At 42.5% G+C, this 23,900-nt stretch overlaps 1 protein-coding gene across 1 annotated transcript in view; it reads right to left on the bottom strand.

The window, feature by feature from the left end:
* Positions 1-23,638, bottom strand: part of LOC138671690 (protein-lysine methyltransferase METTL21E-like) — a 48,938-nt gene extending 25,300 nt beyond the window's left edge. Inside the window, exons 1-2 of the mRNA XM_069759850.1 lie at positions 23,587-23,638; positions 22,207-22,367 (exon numbers count right to left, since the gene is read on the bottom strand). Coding sequence (XP_069615951.1) covers positions 22,207-22,367; positions 23,587-23,638 — 213 coding nt within the window. The remainder of the gene's footprint in view (positions 1-22,206; positions 22,368-23,586) is intronic.
* Positions 23,639-23,900: the final 262 nt, after the last annotated feature.

Here is a 23,900-nt window from a genome sequence, read left to right as displayed (position 1 = left end):
AGGCAAGAAATCCCACTTATTAAACCTGACAGGGCACACCTGTGAAGTGAAAACCATTTCCGGTGACTACCTCTTGAAGCTAATTAAGAGAATACCAAGAGAGTGCAAAGCAGTCATCAAAGCAAAAGATGGCTACTTTGAAGAACATAAAATATAAGACATATTTTCAGTTGTTTCACACTTTTTTGTTAATTATATAATTCCACATGTGTTAATTCATAGTTTTGACGCCTTCAGTGTGAATTTACAATTTTCATAGTCATGAAAATACAGAAAAATCTTTAATGAGAAGGTGTGTCCAAACTTTTGATCTGCACTGTATTTAGACACTTTTACCATCTACCTCTATCAATTTTGGGTTTAGAAAAAGTGGCATGGCTTATCTCAGTCATAAATTAGGTCATAATAAACAAGCACCCTTTATGGGCCCATATACACATTCTGAGTAAGTTGAAGCCATTTTTCCCATTCATAAATACATGCACCCATATAAACAGATATATAAAAGTAAAGTAGACCTAATTGTCTTATGATTAGATATACAGTGTGTCCGTAAAGTCATGGTGCACTTTTGTCCAGTCACAGGATCTATTTATAGTTTACATTTTGGCGCCCTTTCTCTGGCCCAATCATATCAGACCTGTTAATGAGGAGAGATAACAAGAATCAATCAAACAACACGAACTCATTTAAGCTGTTGCTCCGCCCCCAGTCAGATTAACCCTTGATAAACTGATCTCTGAGTAATACTCTGCCAGATCTGTGACATCATGCAACCTCAAGCTTATGCCAGCTGTGTAGTTTTCCATGCCAGTCAAGATGTGGATGGTACAGCGGAAAGGTCAGTGTGTTCTTTGGCTCGCTAAATTAGAATCCGTGACCAAAGTGCTTCGTGAATATCGGTGCGTTTATAACGAAGCGCCACCACATAGGAATAACATTACTCGGTGGGATAAGCAGTTGAAGGAAACCGGTAGTTTGGTGGAGAAACCCCGCTCTGGTAGGCCATCACTCAGTGACGAGTCTGTAGATGTTATACGGGATAGCTACCTAAGAAGCCCTAAAAAAATCTGTGAATGCGTGTGCTCGTCAATTACACCTAAGCAAGACTACAGTTCATAAGGTGTTAAATAAACGTCTCTGTTTTACGGGGTACAAATTGCAGCTGTTGCACGCTATCAATCCGGCGGATAGACCCAAACAATGCGTGTTTGCTACAGATATGCTTCATGAGATCGACAGTGATACAAGATATTTGCAGAAGATTGTGTTTAGCGATGAGGCGACCTTCCATATCTGTGGACATGTTCATCGCCATAATGTCCGAATATGGGCTGCTGAACATCCTCATGCCTACGTTGAGTACGAATGAAACACCCCTAAAGTGAACGTGTGGTGTGGCCTGATGCATGATAAGGTGATAGGCCCATTTTTTTCACAGAGCAGTCTGTGACGGCAAACACGTATCTTGACATGTTGGAATTGTATGCAGGGCCACAATTTCCAGAAGGTGTCATTTTTCATCAGGACGGCGCTCCTCCACACTACACCACCATTGTTTGTGAGTTTCTGGATAGAATATTCCCCTGGTGGTGGATAGGCAGGGTTTCTGTCAAGCCATTGCCACCACGATCCCCGGATCTGACGCTCTTAGACTTTTACTTTTGGGGTTATGTGAAGCAACATGTGTACATTGAACGTATCAATGACATTAATCACTTAAAACAGAGAATCACAGACGTTATTCACTCTGTTACACCAGGCGTCCTTACCCGTGTGGTGTAAGAACTTCACTATCGTTTGGATCTGTGTAGGGCAACAAATGGAGCCCAAATCGAACTGCACTGAATAGGTATGAAACTGGGAGAGTTTATATTTTATTTGGAGCAGATTTCACATTTCTATAATTTTTTGTTGCTTTCCATTGACTGGGCAAAAGTGCACCATGACTTTATGGACACACTGTATTTTGTCCACTATATGAACAGTAACCGGAGTAAAAATCGGGGGCGTACTGATCGTGGTCACATAGAGTGCGATTGTGATCAAGCCCATGTGGCAGGTGTGCCCGCCAACGTCAGGGCCTATTTCAGCTGGATGTGAGTCCTTGTTCGCACATTTGTCGCTTAGGCTACGTTCAAATTAGCGTCATGCGACGCTGCGTCGTCGACGCACGACAACGCATGCGTCATGCGCCCCTATCTTTATCATTGGGGACGCATGCGTTGCGTTGTCGTGCGTTTTTGTAAAAACGCACGACGCATGCGTCGTTTCTCCGCACCTGGGTGGCGTCGGAGACGCTACATGTTGCATTTTTGTAGCGTCTAAAAAACGCATGCGTCGCACTTGCGTCGCTCGTGCGTCGTCATTGCGTTACAATCTCCCATTGAAACCAATTGACAACGCACTTGCGTCGCGTGTGTGCATCGTGCGTGCGTTGTGCGACGCATGCGTCGTTAGATAAAATTAAACAAAAAAGTGTCTAGACAGTGTCTAGACAGTGAAAACAGTGATAAAAACATCCCCCATATATAAAGAAAATGTTTGGATTGTTTGTCACTTCTGCTGCAGCATCTACAGGCTACACATCAGACCAGACTGTCTTTTTTTCTTCATCTGCTGTCCAGAGATGTAAGTATAGAATGATTCTGTGCATTTTCTACATGTTTTATTTTGTAATTGTTTTTGCAAGTTGTGTATTATATTCTGCACTGTGGTTGTTTAAAGATATTGTTGTATTTTTAGTCTGGGTGTGATGTATGGCGTTGTATAGGATGGCGTTTCATTGTATGCGGCCTTGATTATTGTTCTTTCCAGGATAGATTTTTCTTTTCCATTTTTTGGTTTGGTGGTGTTTTTTTGTATTCAGTTGTGATGTTTTATTCTTGCGTTATATGAATTTTATTGTCTCCGGCCATGTCGGTTTTATTGTAAAGTATGGTTGTATAGAATGATTCTGCGCCCTTTTATTAAATGTAATAATTTATATTGCAAGTTGTGTATTATATTCTGCAATGTGGTTGTGTAAAGATATTGTTGTATGTTTCTGGTTGTGATGTATGGCGTTGTATGGCCTTTTATTGTCTCCGGCCCTGTCGGTTTTATTGTAAAGTATGGTAGTATAGAATGATTCTGCTCCCTTTTATTAAATGTAATAATTTTTTTTGCAAGTTGTGTATTATGTTCTGCACTGTGGTTGTGTAAAGACATTGTTGTATGTTTCTGGTTGTGATGTATGGCGTTGTATGGCCTTTTATTGTCTCCGGCCCTGTCGGTTTTATTGTAAAGTATGGTGTTGTATTGCCGTTTCTGCCCTTAATTTTTGGGGGTTGTTAATTTTTCCCTTTTAAAAATCTATTGTGTTTTTTGGGTTGCTCCGTGCATACTGTACATTTTTTTTTAAAAAAACTCTCTTTTTGGATTACGACATAGGGTCTGTTGTGTATTTGTTTTGTTATCTTTAGGCTTTTGTTTACTCTGGCATTGTGTTGTCTCTGCCATTGTTTTTTTTAATCAATGTGGCAGTGTTGTTTGCTCAGCGTTAGTTCAGTTGGAGTGCAATGTTCTTTGTGGTTGAAATGTAAATGTTTTTTTTTTTTTTATATTTTACTATGTTCCGCTGTATTGTGCATAGGATAAATTTTATTTTGTTCTGTATTTCAGAATTGCATTAGTCATGGCCAGCGACTCAAGCCACACCCCACCGCTGAGGAGTCCGGTGAGTACATGATCTACTGTTGCTTACTATTCGCTGTCATTTGTAGATGGGTCACTCAACTTTTTGTAAACTATTTTACAGGCTTCTTCAAGTGAGGAGGAGAGCCAGGAGGAACAGAGGCAGCAGGAGCAGAGACCACGGGACCAAGCTGTGGTTGCAGGACGGCGAGTAAGTTTTTATGTCAAACCTATTCCTTTTTTTTCTTTAAGTTTTTTGTTTTTGCGGGTACGGGGGGTTGTGGTAGGGGGGGTGGTGGAGGTGGTAGGTGATGTTTATCTTGCAAACATTAATATTTTCCATTTATTCTAGGTTTCACAACGGGCCCATGATGACCCACTGGACATTGACATGATGGTGGCATCCATAGAGGAACGGGGCCCGTTGTGGGACAGCCGTGACCCCCGGCACGCGGACCAGGGCATCTTGCGCCGTTTGTGGATAGAGGTGGCACAATCGCTGTGGGATGGCTTCGACAGCGCTTCCCCCACGGGCAAAGCTAAATTTCGTAAGTATTTCCAAAATGCTGCTGTGACCCATCATGCCAGGATTACACAACCGTCTGTGATGTCTTCTATTGGGATTGCACACGGTTGCGTAATCGTTTTCAATATTTTCTCTAAAACTTTTTTTTTTTTAATTTATACACAGTTAAACAATTGAAGACCAGATGGCGCTCCATGAAGGACCGTTTCAAGAGGGGCCTGAAAAATTAGGGACAGATCCGTAGTGGTGCTGCAGCGTCAAGGACCTCTGTCTACAAATATAACCGTATTTTGCAGTTCTTGCGACCGGTCCTTGACAGCAGAGAGTAAGTATAGTACCTATGCACACACCTAGTTTTTACAACATGCATATTCACGTACTATATTCCAGCCACGTAGCTTATTGCCCAGCCATTTATTTTGGCAAGTACGAAGTATAGAAATGAAGAAAAAAATGCCAGCTCACCGAGGCGTGAAAAATAAAAAATAAATACTTTTATTCACTTCAATCATAAGCAGAGGATGAAACATCAGCACAATACAATAGACACTATCTACGCGTTTCAGGTGACAGGGAACATCAGACCTGAAACGCGTAGATAGTGTTTTTATTGTATTGTGCTGATGTTTCATCCTCTGCTTCTGATTGAAGTGAATAAAGTATTTAATTTTTACTTTTCACGCCTCGGTGACCTCGAATTTTTTCTTCATTTCTGGTCTTCTCACGCTTGACACAGCGTCTCCGTGCTCCGAGCCTTCTGGGATTACTACAATGGTGAGCTTGACTTCCTATTTTTTTCCCTGAAATCCGAAGTATACAGAACACAGAAAGATAGTAGATTGGCCATGCCCGGGCAATATTTCAGAGTGGAGTAGTATATTGCCCATCCAGGTGTATCCCAGTTTTTTTACACAAAAAAACTTAAAATATAATAGACACGGCATACCTTCTACTGCAAGGCAGGTTATGTTCCCATGGTTGCTCAGCTCGCAGGACCTGTGATGACGTCTCGGTCACATGACCGTGACGTCATGGCAGTTCCAACGATAAGCGTAATTGTCGGGCGTTGCAAACCGCAACCATGGGTGACTATTTTGAAATAAATAAATGCATTCTTTTTTTAATATTGATGCGGCATATGCAGTGTCAATATTAAAAATAGGTAAAGTTAATTAATGACGCATGTGAAATGTTATATTTAGTATACTAATGGTTTCCTTATGTTTTCACAGAACACACAGCAGCACCCGCGAGACTGTCCGACCCTCTGGAGCGGTCCTTCGTGAAGCGCCATCTGAACCGTCGCAGCCATCCCACAGCGAGAGCAGGTCTGCACCACCACAATCTGGCGAACCGGCAGCCGGTCCATCAGATGTTCCCCTGGCCGAGGCCTCTGTCGCTCCTTCCTTCGGGTCTTCCCGACAGCGTCAGCGGGCCTCGGACAGGGAGATCCTGCCCGAATTTTTACATTTGAGCACCGTATTCCAGAATGGTTTCAAGGCGCTGTGCGATAAAATGTCCAATATCGACCGGCGTCTTGAAACCATAGAATCGGAGCTCTCGAGGCCGGCCAAACATTTTTTAGTGCCATTCAGAAGGGCATAGTTGAACATCTTACGCCGGAACGCCAGATTTCGGTCATGCAGGCATGCAACAACGCATATGTCACTGCTCTGCAGCAGGCTCGGGTCATGCAGTCAGCGACTACAGTGCATGCAGTACCATCGCTGGCTGCCATGACTCCGACTCCTGCTGCAGAGCACCACCACAGAGCTCCGCGTGCCGAGGGCCACCGCCACCGCCACCACAGAACAGAGCCCCAAAGTTCTGCTCCTGCCAGGCCTTCAAGGGCACACAGACGGGAAGCCGACCCACACCCAGAGGGAGAGAGGAGGAAAAAAAAGAAGAAGACGACAAGCACTACAACCTTGGCTATGGCTGCTCCCAAAACAACCACCCAAAGTACACAGCCTGGGTCGACCCGGAGCACACCCAGTACCCAGCCTGGGTCTACACGGAGTACACCCAGTACCCAGCCTGGGTCTACAAGGAGCACACCAAGTACACAGCCTGGGTCTACCCGGAGCAGGAGTAGCCAGCCAAGGACACTGGTCGTCCCTCCTCCTCCCTCACCTCCTGCTTTGGCAGTCTCGCCACAGTCAACTGGCTGGATTGATGTCGGCATCCCGTCTAGTGTCATAGAGTATGCTGCTTCCTCCCCCTCGTCCTCCTCCTCGGTCTCCTCAACACCCCCCAAAAGTGGGGGATATCAATCCCCCTTAATCGCAGATATCGATACCCCCTAACATTTCCCATTTCTTTTTTTTTGTGTCCCAAATAAAATTGTTATTTTGTTCAAAAATACTGAGTTTTTATTGTCTATAATAAAGTTTGCACCAAATCACACCGTGCGCCGTATAAACAAATCTTGTGTTTGTAACACCTGATGTGCAATGTCTGACAATATTTTATCAAAATTTTTTTCATTTTTTTATAGGGCTGTCGCTCATTGTACTATGAGATGTTACAAACACAAACAGCATTGCTCAATATATCAATTTTAAAATGTACCATCACACAACGATTTCAGTAACGATATAGTTGGTTTTTGTCAGTAACCAACGTTATCTTTTCTGAAATCGTCCAACGATTAGGCCCCTGCTGGGAGATTATAGGTGTCAGCGAATGATTAGGAATTTTTTGGGGTAACTGATCACACGCTGTCATTGTTGGATCGGCGTGTTTGACACCGATCCAGCGATGTCTTTGCTGTAAACAAGGGAATATTGGGTTACTAGCGCAGTGTTTTAAACACTCAAAAAAGTGAACAATACCCCCCAAAAAAAAGGTGTCAACCACGTCCCTCGCCGTCATCTTTCCACAGTGACTGACACTGTCATTCCCGCCCGTAAAGCAGAGCACACCGTTGACTTAATAATAAACGCTGTGCTGTGCTTTAGGGCTGGCACAGTACGGAAAGCTAACGGCGATGGACGTGTCACACACCGGAATGTAAGGGTATTTTTTTTTTTTAAATTACATTTACAATGGTAAACATCGTGAGTGCGGCCATGCGCTTCATAACACAATGGTTACCCAGATTACACGGGGACTTGCTCTTTTTTTGTCGCTGGAGAGCTGTCTGTGTGACAGCTCTCCAGCAACCACGTGACGACTAACAACGATCACGGTCCGGTCGTATCACTGGTCGGTATCGTTGGCTAATCGTTTTATTACGGTACCATAAGAATATTGGTCAGGTGAGGTGGTAGCAATGTTCACAGTGTCGCCACTATTTCACTCTGGACGTATACTAGCATCCTGAGTGCAATAGTGTTAACCCTGTAGAGTTGTGCAAACATGATCGTCTCCCTCCTTGTCAAGCCAGGTTCCATATGCAAATAGTCTGCAAGATTAAAAATGGTTGACAAGGTGGGAGCCGATCATGTTATATGTCAAAACTATGGAACACACGGCTGAAATATTTTTTTGTTTTGTCACAGTCCATTTGGGTACTGGTGCTCACATAAATTTTGTGGGACACACATTAGTTTATATAACATTGGATTGTAAAATTTGTTTACTATGGAAAAACATATGGGAGATTTGTTTTGTGAAAACGGAAAGGCACAATAACTTTATTTCAAAACACAACGCATTAGACAATCAGGGGACATTATAACAACATTTAAATAACATTACATAGGCTGGTAAAATGACATGGACTCAACAGTGTTTACATGACAGTGTTTTTATTGTATCATTATACCAAGATGAATTAAACCATTTGATCTTGCCATGAAACACGCCCAACATCGGAAACAAAGTATGCAGCAAATTGGTCCCTCATATGAGCAATCTCCACAGTTGTCCGCAGAGGATGAGCTTGATAATCAGGCAATGGATTTGGTATGGGTTCATCGAGTTCCACGTTGACTCTCTCTTTATCAATAATATAATTGTGGAGAACCACACACGCCTTCACCACCTCATCCACTGTCTCAATTTTCAAATTTATAGCAGATCCTAAAGGTACTGTCACACTAGACGATATCGCTAGCGATCCGTGACGTTGCAGCGTCCTCGCTAGCGATATCGTCCAGTGTGACAGGCAGCAGCGATCAGGCCTCTGCTGGGAGATCGCTGGTCGGGGAAGAAAGTCCAGAACTTTATTTCGTCGCTGGACTCCCCGTAGACATCGCTGAATCGGCGTGTGTGACACCGATTCAGCGATCTCTTCACTGGTAACCAGGGTAAACATCGGGTAACTAAGCGCAGGGCCGCGCTTAGTAACCCGATGTTTACCCTGGTTACCAGCGTAAAAAAACAAACAGTACATACTTACATTCAGCTGTCTGTCCCTTGCCGTCTGGTTCCTGCACTGACTGCTGGCCGTAAAGTGAAAGCAGAGCACAGCCACAGCGGTGAGTCACCGCTGTGTGACTCACCGCTGTGCTGTGCTTTCACTTTCACTTTACGGCCAGCAGTCAGTGCAGGAACCAGACGGCAAGGGACAGACAGCTGAATGTAAGTATGTACTGTTTGTTTTTTTACGCTGGTAACCAGGGTAAACATCGGGTTACTAAGCGCGGCCCTGCGCTTAGTTACCCGATGTTTACCCTGGTTACCGGGGACCTCGGGATCGTTGGTCGCTGGAGAGCTGTCTGTGTGACAGCTCTCCAGCGACCAAACAGCGACGCTGCAGCGATCCGGATCGTTGTCGGTATCGCTGCAGCGTCGCTAAGTGTGACGGTACCTTAACCCCTCTGTGACCTTAGACGTACTATCCCGTCGAGGTGCCCTGGGCTTATCTGACCCTGGACGGGATAGTACGTCATAGCCGATCGGCCGCGCTCACGGGGGGAGCGCGGCCGATCGCGGCCGGGTGTCAGCTGCTTATCGCAGCTGACATCCGGCACTATGTGCCAGGAGCGGTCACAGACCGCCCCCGGCACATTAACCCCTGGCACACCGCGATCAAAGATGATCGCGATGTGCCGGCGGTGCAGGGAAGCACCGCGCAGGGAGGGGGCTCCCTGCGGGCTTCCCTGAGCCCCCCGCAGCAACGCGATGTGATCGCGTTGCTGCGAGGGTCTCCTCACCTCCCTCCCTGCTCGAGCCCCGGATCCAAGATGGCCGCGGATCCGGGTCCTGCAGGGAGGGAGGTGGCTTCACAGAGCCTGCTCAGAGCAGGCACTGTGAAGGCTGCAGCGCTGCATGTCAGATCAGTGATCTGACAGAGTGCTGTGCAAACTGTCAGATCACTGATCTGTGATGTCCCCCCCTGGGACAAAGTAAAAAAGTAAAAAAAAAAATTTCCAAATGTGTAAAAAAAATAAAAAAAAATATTCCAAAATAATGAAAAAAAAAAAAAATATTATTCCCATAAATACATTTCTTCATCTAAATAAAAAAAAAAAACCAATAAAAGTACACATATTTAGTATCGCCGCGTCCGTAACGACCCGACCTATAAAACTGTCCCACTAGTTAACCCCTTCAGTAAACACCGTAAGAAAAAAAAAAAAAAAACGAGGCAAAAAACAACGCTTTATTATCATACCGCCGAACAAAAAGTGGAATAACACGCGATCAAAAGGACAGATATAAATAACCATGGTACCGCTGAAAACGTCATATTGTCCCGCAAAAAAAGAGCCGCCATACAGCATCATCAGCAAAAAAATAAAATAGTTATAGTCCTGAGAATAAAGCGATGCAAAAATAATTATTTTTTCTGTAAAATAGTTTTTATCGTATAAAAGCACCAAACCATAAAAAAATGATATAAATGAGGTATCGCTGTAATCGTACTGACCCGAAGAATAAAACTGCTTTATCAATTTTACCAAACGCGGAACGGTATAAACGCCTCCCCCAATAGAAATTCATGAATAGCTGGCTTTTGGTCATTCTTCCTCACAAAAATCGGAATAAAAAGCGATAAAAAAATGTCACGTGCCCAAAAATGTTTTCAATAAAAACGTCAACTCGTCCCGCAAAAAACAAGACCTCACATGACTCTGTGGACCAAAATATGGAAAAATTATAGCTCTCAAAATGTGGTATTGCAAAAAATATTTTTTGCAATAAAAAGGGTCTTTCAGTGTGTGACGGCTGCCAATCATAAAAATCCGCTAAAAAACTCGCTATAAAAGTAAATCAAACCCCCCTTCATCACCCCCTTAGTTAGGGAAAAATAAAAAAAAATGTATTTATTTCCATTTTCCCATTAGGGCTAGGGTTAGGGCTAGGGTTAGGGCTAGGGCTAGGGTTAGGGCTAGGGTTAGGGCTAGGGTTAGGGCTAGGGCTAGGGTTAGGGCTAGGGTTAGGGCTAGGGTTAGGGTTAGGGCTAGGGTTAGGGCTAGGGTTAGGGCTAGGGCTAGGGCTAGGGTTAGGGCTAGGGCTAGGGTTAGGGCTAGGGTTAGGGTTAGGGCTAGGGTTAGGGTTAGGGCTAGGGTTAGGGTTAGGGTTAGGGCTAGGGTTAGGGCTAGGGTTAGGGTTAGGGTTAGGGTTGGGGCTACAGTTAGGGTTGGGGCTAAAGTTAGGGTTGGGGTTTAGATTACATTTACAGTTGGGAATAGGGTTGGGATTAGGGTTAGGGGTGTGTCAGGGTTAGAGGTGTGGTTAGGGTTACCGTTGGAATTAGGGTTAGGGGTGTGTTTAGATTAGGGTTTCAGTTATAATTGGGGGGTTTCCACTGTTTCGGCACATCAGGGGCTCTCCAAACACGACATGGCGTCCGATCTCAATTCCAGCCAATTCTGCGTTGAAAAAGTAAAACAGTGCTCCTTCCCTTCCGAGCTCTCCTGTGTGCCCAAACAGGGGTTTACCCCAACATATGGGGTATCAGCGTACTCAGGACAAATTGGACAACAACTTTTGTGGACCAATTTCTCCTGTTACCCTTGGGAAAATACAAAACTGGGGGCTAAAAAATAATTTTTGTGGGAAAACAAAAAGATTTTTTACTTTCACGGCTCTGCGTTATAAACTGTAGTGAAACACTTGGGGGTTCAAAGTTCTCACAACACATCTAGATAAGTTCATTGAGGGGTCTAGTTTCCAATATGGGGTCACTTGTGGGGGGTTTCTACTGTTTAGGTACATTAGGGGCTCTGCAAACGCAATGTGACGCCTGCAGACCAATCCATCTAAGTCTGCATTCCAAATGATGCTCCTTCCCTTCCGAGCCCTCCCATGCGCCCAAACGGTGGTTCCCCCCCACATATCGGGTATCAGCGTACTCAGGACAAATTGGACAACAACATTTAGGGTCCAATTTCTCCTGCTAACCTTGGAAAAATACAAAACTGGGGGCTAAAATATAATTTTTGTGGAAAAAAAAATATTTTTTATTTGCATGGCTCTGCGTTATAAACTGTAGTGAAATACTTGGGGGTTCAAAGCTCTCACAACACATCAAGATGAGTTCCTTAGGGGGTCTACTTTCCAAAATGGTGTCACTTGTGGGGGGTTTCTACTGTTTAGGTACATTAGGGGCTCTGCAAACGCAATGTGACGCCTGCAGACCATTCCATCTAAGTCTGCATTCCAAATGGCGCTCCTTCCCTTCCGAACCCTCCCATGCGCCCAAACGGTGGTTCCCCCCCACATATGGGGTATCAGCGTACTCAGGACAAATTGGACAACAACTTTTGGGGTCCAATTTCTCCTGTTACCCTAGGGAAAATACAAAACTGGGGGCTAAAAAATAATTTTTGTGGGAAAAAAATTTTGTTTTATTTTTATGGCTCTGCATTATAAACTTCTGTGAAGCCCTTGGTGGGTCAAAGTGCTCACCACACATCCAGATAAGTTCCTTAGGGGGTCTACTTTCCAAAATGGTGTCACTTGTGGGGGGTTTCAATGTTTAGGCACATCAGTGGCTCTCCAAACGCAACATGGCGTCCCATCTCAATTCCTGTCAATTTTGCATTGAAAAGTCAAACGGCGCTCCTTCCCTTCCGAGCTCTCCCATGCGCCCAAACAGTGGTTTACTGCCACATATGGGGTATCAGCGTACTCGGGACAAATTGGACAACAACTTTTGAGGTCCAATTTCTTCTCTTACCCTTGGAAAAATAAAAAATTGGGGGCAAAAATATAATTTTTGTGAAAAAATATGATTTTTTACTTTTACGGTTCTGCATTATAAACTTCTGTGAAGCACTTGGTGGGTCAAAGTGCTCACCACACCTCTAGGTAAGTTCCTTAGGGGGTCTACTTTCCAAAATGGTGTCACTTGTGGGGGGTTTCAATGTTTAGGCACATCAGTGGCTCTCCAAACGCAACATGGCGTCCCATCTCAATTTCTGTCAATTTTGCATTGAAAAGTCAAACTGCGCTCCTTCCCTTCCGAGCTCTCCCATGTGCCCAAACAGTGGTTTACTGCCACATATGGGGTATCAGCGTACTCAGGACAAATTGGACAACAACTTTTGAGGTCCAATTTCTTCTCTTACCCTTGGAAAAATAAAAAATTGGGGGCAAAAATATAATTTTTGTGAAAAAATATGATTTTTTATTTTTACGGTTCTGCATTATAAACTTCTGTGAAGCACTTGGTGGGTCAAAGTGCTCACCACACATCCAGATAAGTTCCTTAGGGGGTCTACTTTCCAAAATGGTGTCACTTGTGGGGGGTTTCAATGTTTAGGCACATCAGTGGCTCTCCAAACGCAACATGGCGTCCCATCTCAATTCCTGTCAATTTTGCATTGAAAAGTCAAACTGCGCTCCTTCCCTTCCGAGCTCTCCCATGCGCCCAAACAGTGGTTTACTGCCACATATGGGGTATCAGCGTACTCAGGACAAATTGGACAACAACTTTTTGGGTCCAATTTCTCCTGTTACCCTTGGTAAAATAAAACAAATTGGAGCTGAATTAAATTTTTTGTGTAAAAAAGTTAAATGTTCATTTTTATTTAAACATTCCAAAAATTCCTATTAAACACCTGAAGGGTTAATAAACTTCTTGAATGTGGTTTTGAGCACCTTGAGGGGTGCAGTTTTTAGAATGGTGTCACACTTGGGCATTTTCTATCATATAGACCCCTCAAAATGACTTCAAATGAGACGTGGTCCCTAAAAAAAAATGGTGTTGTAAAAATGAGAAATTGCTGGTCAACTTTTAACCCTTATAACTCCCTAACAAAAAAAAAAATTGGTTCCAAAATTATGCTGATGTAAAGGAGACATGTGGGAAATGTTACTTATTAAGTATTTTGTGTGACATATCTCTGTGATTTAATTGCATAAAAATTCAAAGTTTGAAAATTGCGAAATTTTCAAAATTTTCGCCAAATTTCCGTTTTTTTCACAAATAAACGCAGGTACTATCAAAGAAATTTTACCACTATCATGAAGTACAATATGTCACGAGAAAACAATGTCAGAATCACCAGGATCCGTTGAAGCGTTTCGGAGTTATAACCTCATAAAGGGACAGTGGTCAGAATTGTAAAAATTGGCCTGGTCATTAACGTGCAAACCACCCTTGGGGGTAAAGGGGTTAAGATACGCCATTTGGAGACAAGGATGCCAAAGGCGCACTCCACAGTTCTTCTGGCTCTGGACAGTCTGTAATTGAAAATACTTTTTGTGTGGTCCAAGCCCCGACTGGAGTAGGGTTTCAGTAGGTTGCCACTCATTTGAAAAGCCTCATCCCCAACCACAACAAATGGCATGGCCGGGCCTTCGGTGTTGGGAAGAAGTGGCTGGGGGAAATTAAAATTGTTATCGTATAATCTTCGGCCCATATCAGACTCCTTAAATGTCCGTGAATCATTTGCACGGCCAAACGCTCCAATGTCCACAGCGAGAAACCTGCAGTCCGCACCTGCAATAGCCATGAGCACGGTGGAAAAGTATTTTTTATAATTAAAAAACAGAGATCCACTTCTTGAAGGCTTGGTAATCCTAATGTGCTTCCCATCCACGGCTCCAATACAGTTAGGGAAAGAACACACTTGTTCAAATTTTTGGGCGTTGGCCTGCCATAATTCTGTTGTCGGGATGGGTAAAAATTCCTCCCGGAGGTTGTCCCACAATGCGCGGCATGTGTCGGCAATAATACCAGATAGTGTGGAGACTCCAATCCTAAACTGGAAATGCAGTGATCTCAAGGTCTCTCTGGTAGCCAGGAAACTGACAAGAAGAAAAATAAATAAATATAATTAATTAAATTGTAATTAAAGAATTTTTCATTTTTAATTACAATCCCCCACCCCACAAAACCAAAACACGTTACTTTAAAAAATGGCAAGAACATATAAATCCTTCACATTCCATTACGTACCGTAGAGTCACCAGCAGACGTTCCTCGGGGGAAATTGCTTTACGGAGCTGCGTGTCCTGCCTGGAAATGGCTCCTTCCACCAGACGCAGCAGATATCGGAAGCTGTTTTGAGACATCCTGGTGTACTCAAAGTATTTCTCCTGGTTGTCGTTTAACTCGCCAAACAGACAATGGTAGGCTCCACGATTCTCTCGGACTTCCACTATAGGGTGTAGCCAAAAACGCCGACGACTCCTTCTCCGTAGTTTGTCTCTTTTCCTCTGTTCATGACAGGCAATAGCATAAGCAATAGCAAGGGCAAAATCCAGCTCCATATTGAGGTAGATACTCTCCATGGGACGATCCATCTTGATGCTGTATGGTTGGAATTAATCTATGCCGGGGTATATATACCACAATTCCATTATACCCACCCTCATCTACCCGTTGGTGGCCTTATCTAGTGTCTAGACACTAGACCCACCCTCTTCTATTCATTGGTGGTATTATCTAGTGTCTAGACACTAAATTGTGTTGAAAGATTACATCATTGTTTGACAACGCATGCGTTGTAAAACGCTGCGTTTTTTGGGGAAACGCAACAAAAACGCACAAAAAATGCTGCGTTTTACGACGCATCAGTTCAACGCATGCATCAAAAATGGTGCGTTTTTGCGTGCGTTTTAGTTGCGTCGTGCGTTGCGTCAACGACGCTGCGTCGCATGACGCTAATGTGAACGTAGCCTTAGGGAGAGAGAGGGTGCACCACTATCCAGACATCAAGGCATCCTCAGGCATCTGAATTGTGTTCTTAATTTGATATATTTATTATTATCTATTGGTGTGTTACTGCTGTGCACATAATGGGCATATCATTGCTCGGAGGCTGCTTGATCATTGCTTGGTTTTAAATGGTTTTAAAAATTGTCTATGGTTCTCAATAAACTTTTGTATATTTTATTAACACTTAGGTGTGTGCATCGTTAAGTTGTGTTTTTTGCTCTTATGCGCATTCAAATGAAGTGTGTTGCAGCACAGAGACCCGCTGCAGATATTCTGAAGAATGTAAGTAGCATAAGAGGAAGATACATGCATTTAAGAGTCTGCAAAAATGACACAAGTTGTATCAAATCTATCAACTTATGGTTTACATTAATTTCATATATTTCCAACATAATAATTCAACTTGTTGTACTATCACATTATCTATTTATTATCTATTGTTTCCATAAGTCTTCAGGCAACTTATTGCATCATTATATATACATAGGCGTCAGTAAGTGATATATACAAAGCGACTCAATATTAATGCTATACAAGGGATATACGAGTCAAATAATTGCCAAGAGTACTACTAGCAAAATATATTTATTAGATTTTCACTGAAAATCATACAATTCATATATGGTAGAAAAATAGATAAAAGAATGTGACTGCATCCACAGGTGCAAAAAGTCCAGGTATAGCCGACAAAAACACAATAAGTTACAATGCATACATATTATTAAGGTATACAAAAATGCAAATAGCCCATGTGTGTGGCAGACAAAACATCAAGGTGGGTGTTATCAATACATAGTAATCCTAATAATGCCCATGTAACTGCCACACATTAAGTATACATAGACCGCATTATATAAACAGCTAGTTAACAAAGTAAAGAGTTAATTACCCATAGTTTGTGTTCTGTCTGGCTCCTGGATGAACCCCAACGCGCGTTTCGCGTGTATGTGTTGCCGCTTCCTCAGGGGGCGTGGCTAACTAGGGATCCTGGTCGCATATAAATAGTGCTCAAGTCCGGTCACATGACGTGACGATAACACCGTAGTGCGCATGCGTGAATCATATGAGAGCGTCATCACCGCATAACCAGCCCCCATCCTGACGAGCAGATCCCAGTCACGTGAGTGGGTTGGCGCCACGCCCACACCGTACGACAAATGGATCGCCGCCAGGAACAGAGACAGGCAGCGGTATACAGCACTCCCCCAGTATATAATATACTTCAAGTTTGAAGGTGCATACATAGAAAATGTCACGATACTACGTGACATAAAGTGCAATATTGTTTATCTAAATATCTAAAAGGCAATCACCGATTGCTTTGTGATGTGTGTATATAAAGTGATAAGTGCATAAAGTGAACTGAGTGTCTACCATATAAGATATGATCAGATAATGCACATAATTTTAATTATAGTTACATACACAAAAATAGATAATAAACAAAGAAAAAACGGGGGAAAGGAAGAAAAATAACATGACTAAAACTACTAAAGTCACGCGCAGACTATATCAATGCTAAGTATGACGTCAGACGGAGGCACTGAAATAGAGGGGAAACATTACTAATCTCTTTATATGTTAATCTGCATGTCCAGTCCAGCAATTGTGTATCCAAATAAACAAGAAAAGATAAACTGTATACAATATATTACACCATGCCGCCATAATGATCCATCTTAAATAATTGTCCATCTTCAGTTTCAAAGTAGTTGGAAATGCCAGATATTCCTCTTCGGCCAGATACTCTCCTCCTTCAATATCGCAAGATCGTATACGCGTGACAGAAGCATAAACACACTACAATATAAACAAAGGAACCTAATTAAAACACTGATGGTACATAACAGGGACAGGCAAGAAAATCCAACACACAAAGGATAATAAATTAAAGAAAGGATGAGAACCCATGTGTCTCATTGAGGCCCATAGGTGTCATAGTGCCCACCATAGAGATCCAGCGGCACTCACGTTGTGCCAAAATGCGCTTAACATCGCCACCTCTAATGCCACATTGAACATGGTCAATGCCCCGTGCCATAAAAGATTTAGGGTCGCAATTGTGGAATAATCTAAAATGGCGTGGTACGGTTTTCAATTTAGCCATATCTGTTTCATTCTTAGCCGCCATTATGTCACGCACATGTTCTCGTATGCGCGTACCCAGGCGGCGAGAAGTGAGACCGATGTATATTTTCGGACAACCACATACTGCATAGTAAACAACTTGTATGGTGTTGCAAGTTATGTGGTGATTGATGGTGAAAGTTTTTCCACCATCAGCCGAATCAAAGGTCTCAATGCGACTAATGTTGGGGCATGAAATACAATTTCCACACGGGAAACATCCCCTCACTGGTCCACGTGAGCCAAAACTAGGTCCATTTGATCTGGGAGCATAGTGGCTAAATACCAATTGATCTTTTAAATTTTTGCTCCTCCTGGCAGTCATTGAGGGAAAAACTTTCACCATCAATCACCACATAACTTGCAAAGATATGGCTAAATTGAAAACCGTACCACGCCATTTTAGATTATTCCACAATTGCGACCCTAAATCTTTTATGGCACGGGGCATTGACCATGTTCAATGTGGCATTAGAGGTGGCGATGTTAAGCGCATTTTGGCACAACGTGAGTGCCGCTGGATCTCTATGGTGGGCACTATGACACCTATGGGCCTCAATGAGACACATGGGTTCTCATCCTTTCTTTAATTTATTATCCTTTGTGTGTTGGATTTTCTTGCCTGTCCCTGTTATGTACCATCAGTGTTTTAATTAGGTTCCTTTGTTTATATTGTAGTGTGTTTATGCTTCTGTCACGCGTATACGATCTTGCGATATTGAAGGAGGAGAGTATCTGGCCGAAGAGGAATATCTGGCATTTCCAACTACTTTGAAACTGAAGATGGACAATTATTTAAGATGGATCATTATGGCGGCATGGTGTAATATATTGTATACAGTTTATCTTTTCTTGTTTATTTGGATACACAATTGCTGGACTGGACATGCAGATTAACATATAAAGAGATTAGTAATGTTTCCCCTCTATTTCAGTGCCTCCGTCTGACGTCATACTTAGCATTGATATAGTCTGCGCGTGACTTTAGTAGTTTTAGTCATGTTATTTTTCTTCCTTTCCCCCGTTTTTTCTTTGTTTATTATCTATTTTTGTGTATGTAACTATAATTAAAATTATGTGCATTATCTGATCATATCTTATATGGTAGACACTCAGTTCACTTTATGCACTTATCACTTTATATACACACATCACAAAGCAATCGGTGATTGCCTTTTAGATATTTAGATAAACAATATTGCACTTTATGTCACGTAGTATCGTGACATTTTCTATGTATGCACCTTCAAACTTAAAGTATATTATATACTGGGGGAGTGCTGTATACCGCTGCCTGTCTCTGTTCCTGGCGGCGATCCATTTGTCGTACGGTGTGGGCGTGGCGCCAACCCACTCACGTGACTGGGATCTGCTCGTCAGGATGGGGGCTGGTTATGCGGTGATGACGCTCTCATATGATTCACGCATGCGCACTACGGTGTTATCGTCACGTCATGTGACCGGACTTGAGCACTATTTATATGCGACCAGGATCCCTAGTTAGCCACGCCCCCTGAGGAAGCGGCAACACATACACGCGAAACGCGCGTTGGGGTTCATCCAGGAGCCAGACAGGACACAAACTATGGGTAATTAACTCTTTACTTTGTTAACTAGCTGTTTATATAATGCGGTCTATGTATACTTAATGTGTGGCAGTTACATGGGCATTATTAGGATTACTATGTATTGATAACACCCACCTTGATGTTTTGTCTGCCACACACATGGGCTATTTGCATTTTTGTATACCTTAATATTATGTATGCATTGTAACTTATTGTGTTTTTGTCGGCTATACCTGGACTTTTTGCACCTGTGGATGCAGTCACATTCTTTTATCTATTTTTCTACCATATATGAATTGTATGATTTTCAGTGAAAATCTAATAAATATATTTTGCTAGTAGTACTCTTAGCAATTATTTGACTCGTATATCCCTTGTATAGCATTATTGCATCATTAGTAGCTGCAGTTTATCAAACTGCCTACTGTATCCTCACCCATCCCTTGTAGATTGTGAGCCTTCGCGGGTAGGATCCTCACTCCTCCTGTACCAGTTATGACTTGTATTATTTAAGATTATTGTACTTGTTTTTATTATGTATACCCCTCCTCACATGTAAAGCGCCATGGAATAAATGGCGCTATAACAATAAATAATAATAATAATAAATGAGGACAACTATTTTAGCACTATCAGATATGAAGTGTTTTTATATCTTACAGTATTGTGAATGGCTGTCCTATACAACTACTTATATACATGTTCTTCTAAATGGAATCTATCCCCAGTTTTTTGTAATGTAGAGGCAGAGATCCTGATTACAGCAATGTATCACTTACTGGGCTGCCCACTATATTTTTTTTAATAAAATCATTGTTTGCTGATCATCTACCAGTTATTTGACTGCTATACAGTACTTATGAATATGGAGGACTACCTGGCAGCAGGTTTACAATTCCTTTAGTAATAATCTCCTGCTAACATAACAGTGATTTATTAAAACTACACTGAGTAGCCCAGTAAGTGAGACATCAATGGATTCAGTGTCTCAGTCCCTACATTTTGCTGCTCTTGAATTAAAATCTCTCGGAAGAAGCTATATGCGAAACACGTGGCAGGGGGGTTCTTCTTTGGTATGACTTGCACTTTGGGTTTGCCTTACCATTCATGGGATCTATAGGGATGTTTATGTGCAATGTCGTGCAATACAGGAACAACCACCAGAGGGTGAGGAAGAGAGGTAACAGGAGCTCACCTCAACCGAAGACCAGTAGAGCTGAGCAAACACCGCTAGAGGTCAGTAGAGAGGTCGTACAAGCCAAAGTCAGCAACAGCCAGGAACGCAGTGTTAGAGGGGAAGGCAGAAGCAAGGCCTGAAGCAAGCCAGAGGTCAGAAAGCCGGTCGGGAGCGCGGTAACAAGAGGATGAGACGAAAGCACAGCCAGGAACACACCAAAGGTCAGAGCTCGACAGAACAATCCAAAACAGAAATGGGAGATGGATGCACAGGTCAGAAATCAAGCCAGGTCATACACTGCGGGGAACAGTCACACAGAAACAATAAGTCAGAGGTAGGGAATGGTGGAAATACAGATACGGGCAGACAGGAAGCAAAAGACACACTCCGGTACGCTAGGTCAACTGCTCTCGCAGAAGACATGAACTATCACTGACATCAGTTGCCAGTCACAGTGCAGTGAAATAGCCACCCACACACCGGAGAGTGACAGAGAAGTTTAACCCCCGTCTGACCAGGTCGGAAAGCAGAAAGCATACTGACTAATTATAGCATGAGCACTACTACAGAAGGTGCCAAAGTAGGTTCCCACATCATTGATAATTGTATCAGAAAACTCGACACCACTCCACTTTGCCCTCCAGTTGTATATCTATAATATATTCATCTATCGGGAGACATTATCTCTTCCACCATTTCATCCTTGATTACTTTGTGAAACTGGACTGGTCTGCTATTTAATCTGCAATGCATGATTTATCCTTTTATCATATTGACCATATTTGTTGTATATAGTTTGTTTATTATTTCTTGTTTATTATTTTATGTTTTTGATTATTTTGTAGTTACTGACGAAGGTTGAGTGCCGAGTTTTCTGATATGGAAAGCAGAAAGCAAACCCCAACCTGGATCATGACATGCAATATACGATTACTCTAGTGTGGTCACTTTGATTGTAGGACTTGTTCCACTATTTATTTTCAGATAGTATTTGTTACGATTGGAGAGATTTACCCTGTACATATATGTATTAAGGTACCGTCACACTGAACGATATCGTTAACTAAATCGTTCTGTGTGACAGCGACCAACGATCAGGCCCCTGCTGGGAGATCGTTGGTCGCTGGGGAAAGTCCAGAACTTTATTTCGTCACTGGATCTCCCGCTGACATCGCTGAAACGGCGTGTGTGACTGGTCAGGTCCCTCGCCTTCAGCTTCCCGCACTGACTGGTGAGCGTCGGCCGGCCGTAAAGTACAGCACAGCGGTGACGTCACCGCTGTACTTTACAGCCAGCGCTCAGTCAGTGCTGGAAGCTGAAGGCGAGGGACCTGACCAGACACCGGGAATGTGAGTATGTAGTGTTTGTTTTTTTACATTTACAACGGTAACCAGGGTAAACATCGGGTTACTAAGCGCGGCCCTGCGCTTAGTAACCCGATGTTTACCCTGGTTACCCGGGGACTTCAAGATCATTGGTCGCTGGAGAGCTGTCTGTGTGACAGCTCTCCAGCGACCAAACAGCGACGCTGCAGCGATCGACATCGTTGTCGGTATCGCTGCAGCGTCACTTAGTGTGACGGTACCTTTACACTTTAACTAATGTGGTATATGGAGTCTGTCCTATATGTGACACACTTGAAGTTCTCTGTCATTAGATCAACCTTATGGGATAATAACCCTTATTTCCTTCTTATCAATAAGGAGCTACTTATGTAGATATATTTAATCTTGGGTTTAATAATGAGTGTATGATATGAGTACTCATGAATACATCAATGTATATTACCATTTTATGCATCTTCCAGTATCTATTTATGCATTTGGATATTAAGTTATCAATTGAATAATTTTTATCACACATCTTTATACATGGTCTATGAGACATATTAATTTTTGTATAATCGATTTGTGATATTTATGACTTATTTATATTTGTACCCTTGGTGAAGTCAACCACTGTTTCCTCGCTGAGCCTCCACAGTTCCTCATGAACTGTTCCTCCTGATCTATCAATGCTATAGGATGGATGCTATTTTCCGTACCATTTTAAAGCATGAGGATTGACTTACTGAAGGCCAAACAGTAGCTCCATAAAGGTCTGTCGATTCCACTATTTTTATTTCATGCCCAGCAAAGTTGAAACCTTCCCAGGCCACGCTTTTAAGATAAGCTGGAACATATCGCCGGTCCAAAATTTCTGGCACTATAATATCATCATTCTCATGACAATCTTCAACAAACAAGGAGAAAAACAAAGGAATATGTTAATGTGCTGATTTCATAACTTATAAATCATACATTGCATTTATTGTTTTAGTCTTTCAAATATAAATTCTTATTTATATTTATCTTGCTTCATTAGCGTTCCCGGCGCCTGCGCTGTAAGTATTTTTTTCTGGGCATGAGCAGTTGCGTTGCCCTTCGAACTTACAGCGCAGGCGCCAGGGACACTAAAGAAGCAAGAGGAGGCGGCGCCCGGCGCGCACAGGCCCTGAGTGACGGCTGTGGGGCGTCTAATTAGGGGTGAAAGTCCCGCCTCCCTGGCGATTTCAGGGTAAGAGGGGGCACATTTTATAAGCGTTTATTTCAGCGTGTGCAGGAAGCATAACTAAAAGAGCCACCTTACCAGAATGCAGCATTAGTGCTGCACAAGGTGGCTCTTTTATTTACAAACGCCTGGGGGGGTGACAGGTTCCCTTTAAAGCCCATGGGCCCATCATACATTTACATTAATTTCTTGGTTCAGTCAGTAGAACATAGTGGACATCTTATATGGCTGCTTTTTCTGATAACTATCACTGAGCATGAGCATTTATTTTCTTCATTCTAATTTTCTTAAATAATGTTGTTTTTTTAATAATTCTACACTGGTGGTATATCAGATATCAAACCAGGAGTATAGTTCCAAGAAGACAATGGTTCGGCAAAGAAAAAGATCCTTTACTCAAGCATACATTCTAGGGGCTCACAATACGTTTTCTAGGCACCAGGGTCATGCCAGATCTCAAACTGCTTCAATATTCAGCTGTACAACCCCATTGGTAATGTGTTATTTAAAGATAAAGCAGAATATCACAGACAATACTTTGCACATACTATTGGAGTCCGCATTTTTCCATTTGTAAATATCAGAGCAATCCGATCCTTATTTTCAGTAACTGATCTTTATTAGACCCCCTTTTATAAGTCTTTAATTTTGAATAAGGAGCTGAATTGTGTTTAGGGGAATATCTTTTATTTTTAAATACATAGGGCACTAGATGCAATAAGGATCACTAATGTAACACCTGGACACGAGCACTGTATTATGTATACGAAGTGTCATTGCAAAGTTTTGCCTGCAGGTGGCACTCATATGTGGGACCCAATACTACCTCTGAGTGCAGCCTCGGGGATCACATACTTTATCCCTTCAGTAACAATTTTACGGTATTTATTTATTTACATACCATAAGTAACATACTTTTTTGGACAATTATTAGTAACAATTATTAGAGACATTTCTTCTGTATTATAAGAGTTCATAAAACCCCAGAGTAAATAGCAATGTGGACTTGGTCAGTCACAGATCATCTACACACAAATCACAATTACCTTGTTTGTCTGTCATGTTTTCTGAAGAAGTGACTTTTCCTTTTGTTGACAGTACACTACATCAAAATAAAAATTACCATTTATTAAGGACCACAAACATTATTTTGTTTTCATTTTTGCGCTTTCATTTTTTTGCACCTTCTAAGGCTGTGCACACGATGCGGATTTT

The sequence above is a fragment of the Ranitomeya imitator genome, chromosome 3, assembly GCF_032444005.1.
Source record: "Ranitomeya imitator isolate aRanImi1 chromosome 3, aRanImi1.pri, whole genome shotgun sequence".
Classification (NCBI taxonomy): domain Eukaryota; kingdom Metazoa; phylum Chordata; class Amphibia; order Anura; family Dendrobatidae; genus Ranitomeya; species Ranitomeya imitator.
Note: the sequence above shows the minus strand (reverse complement) of the source record. Positions and strands in the feature narration are given on the sequence as shown.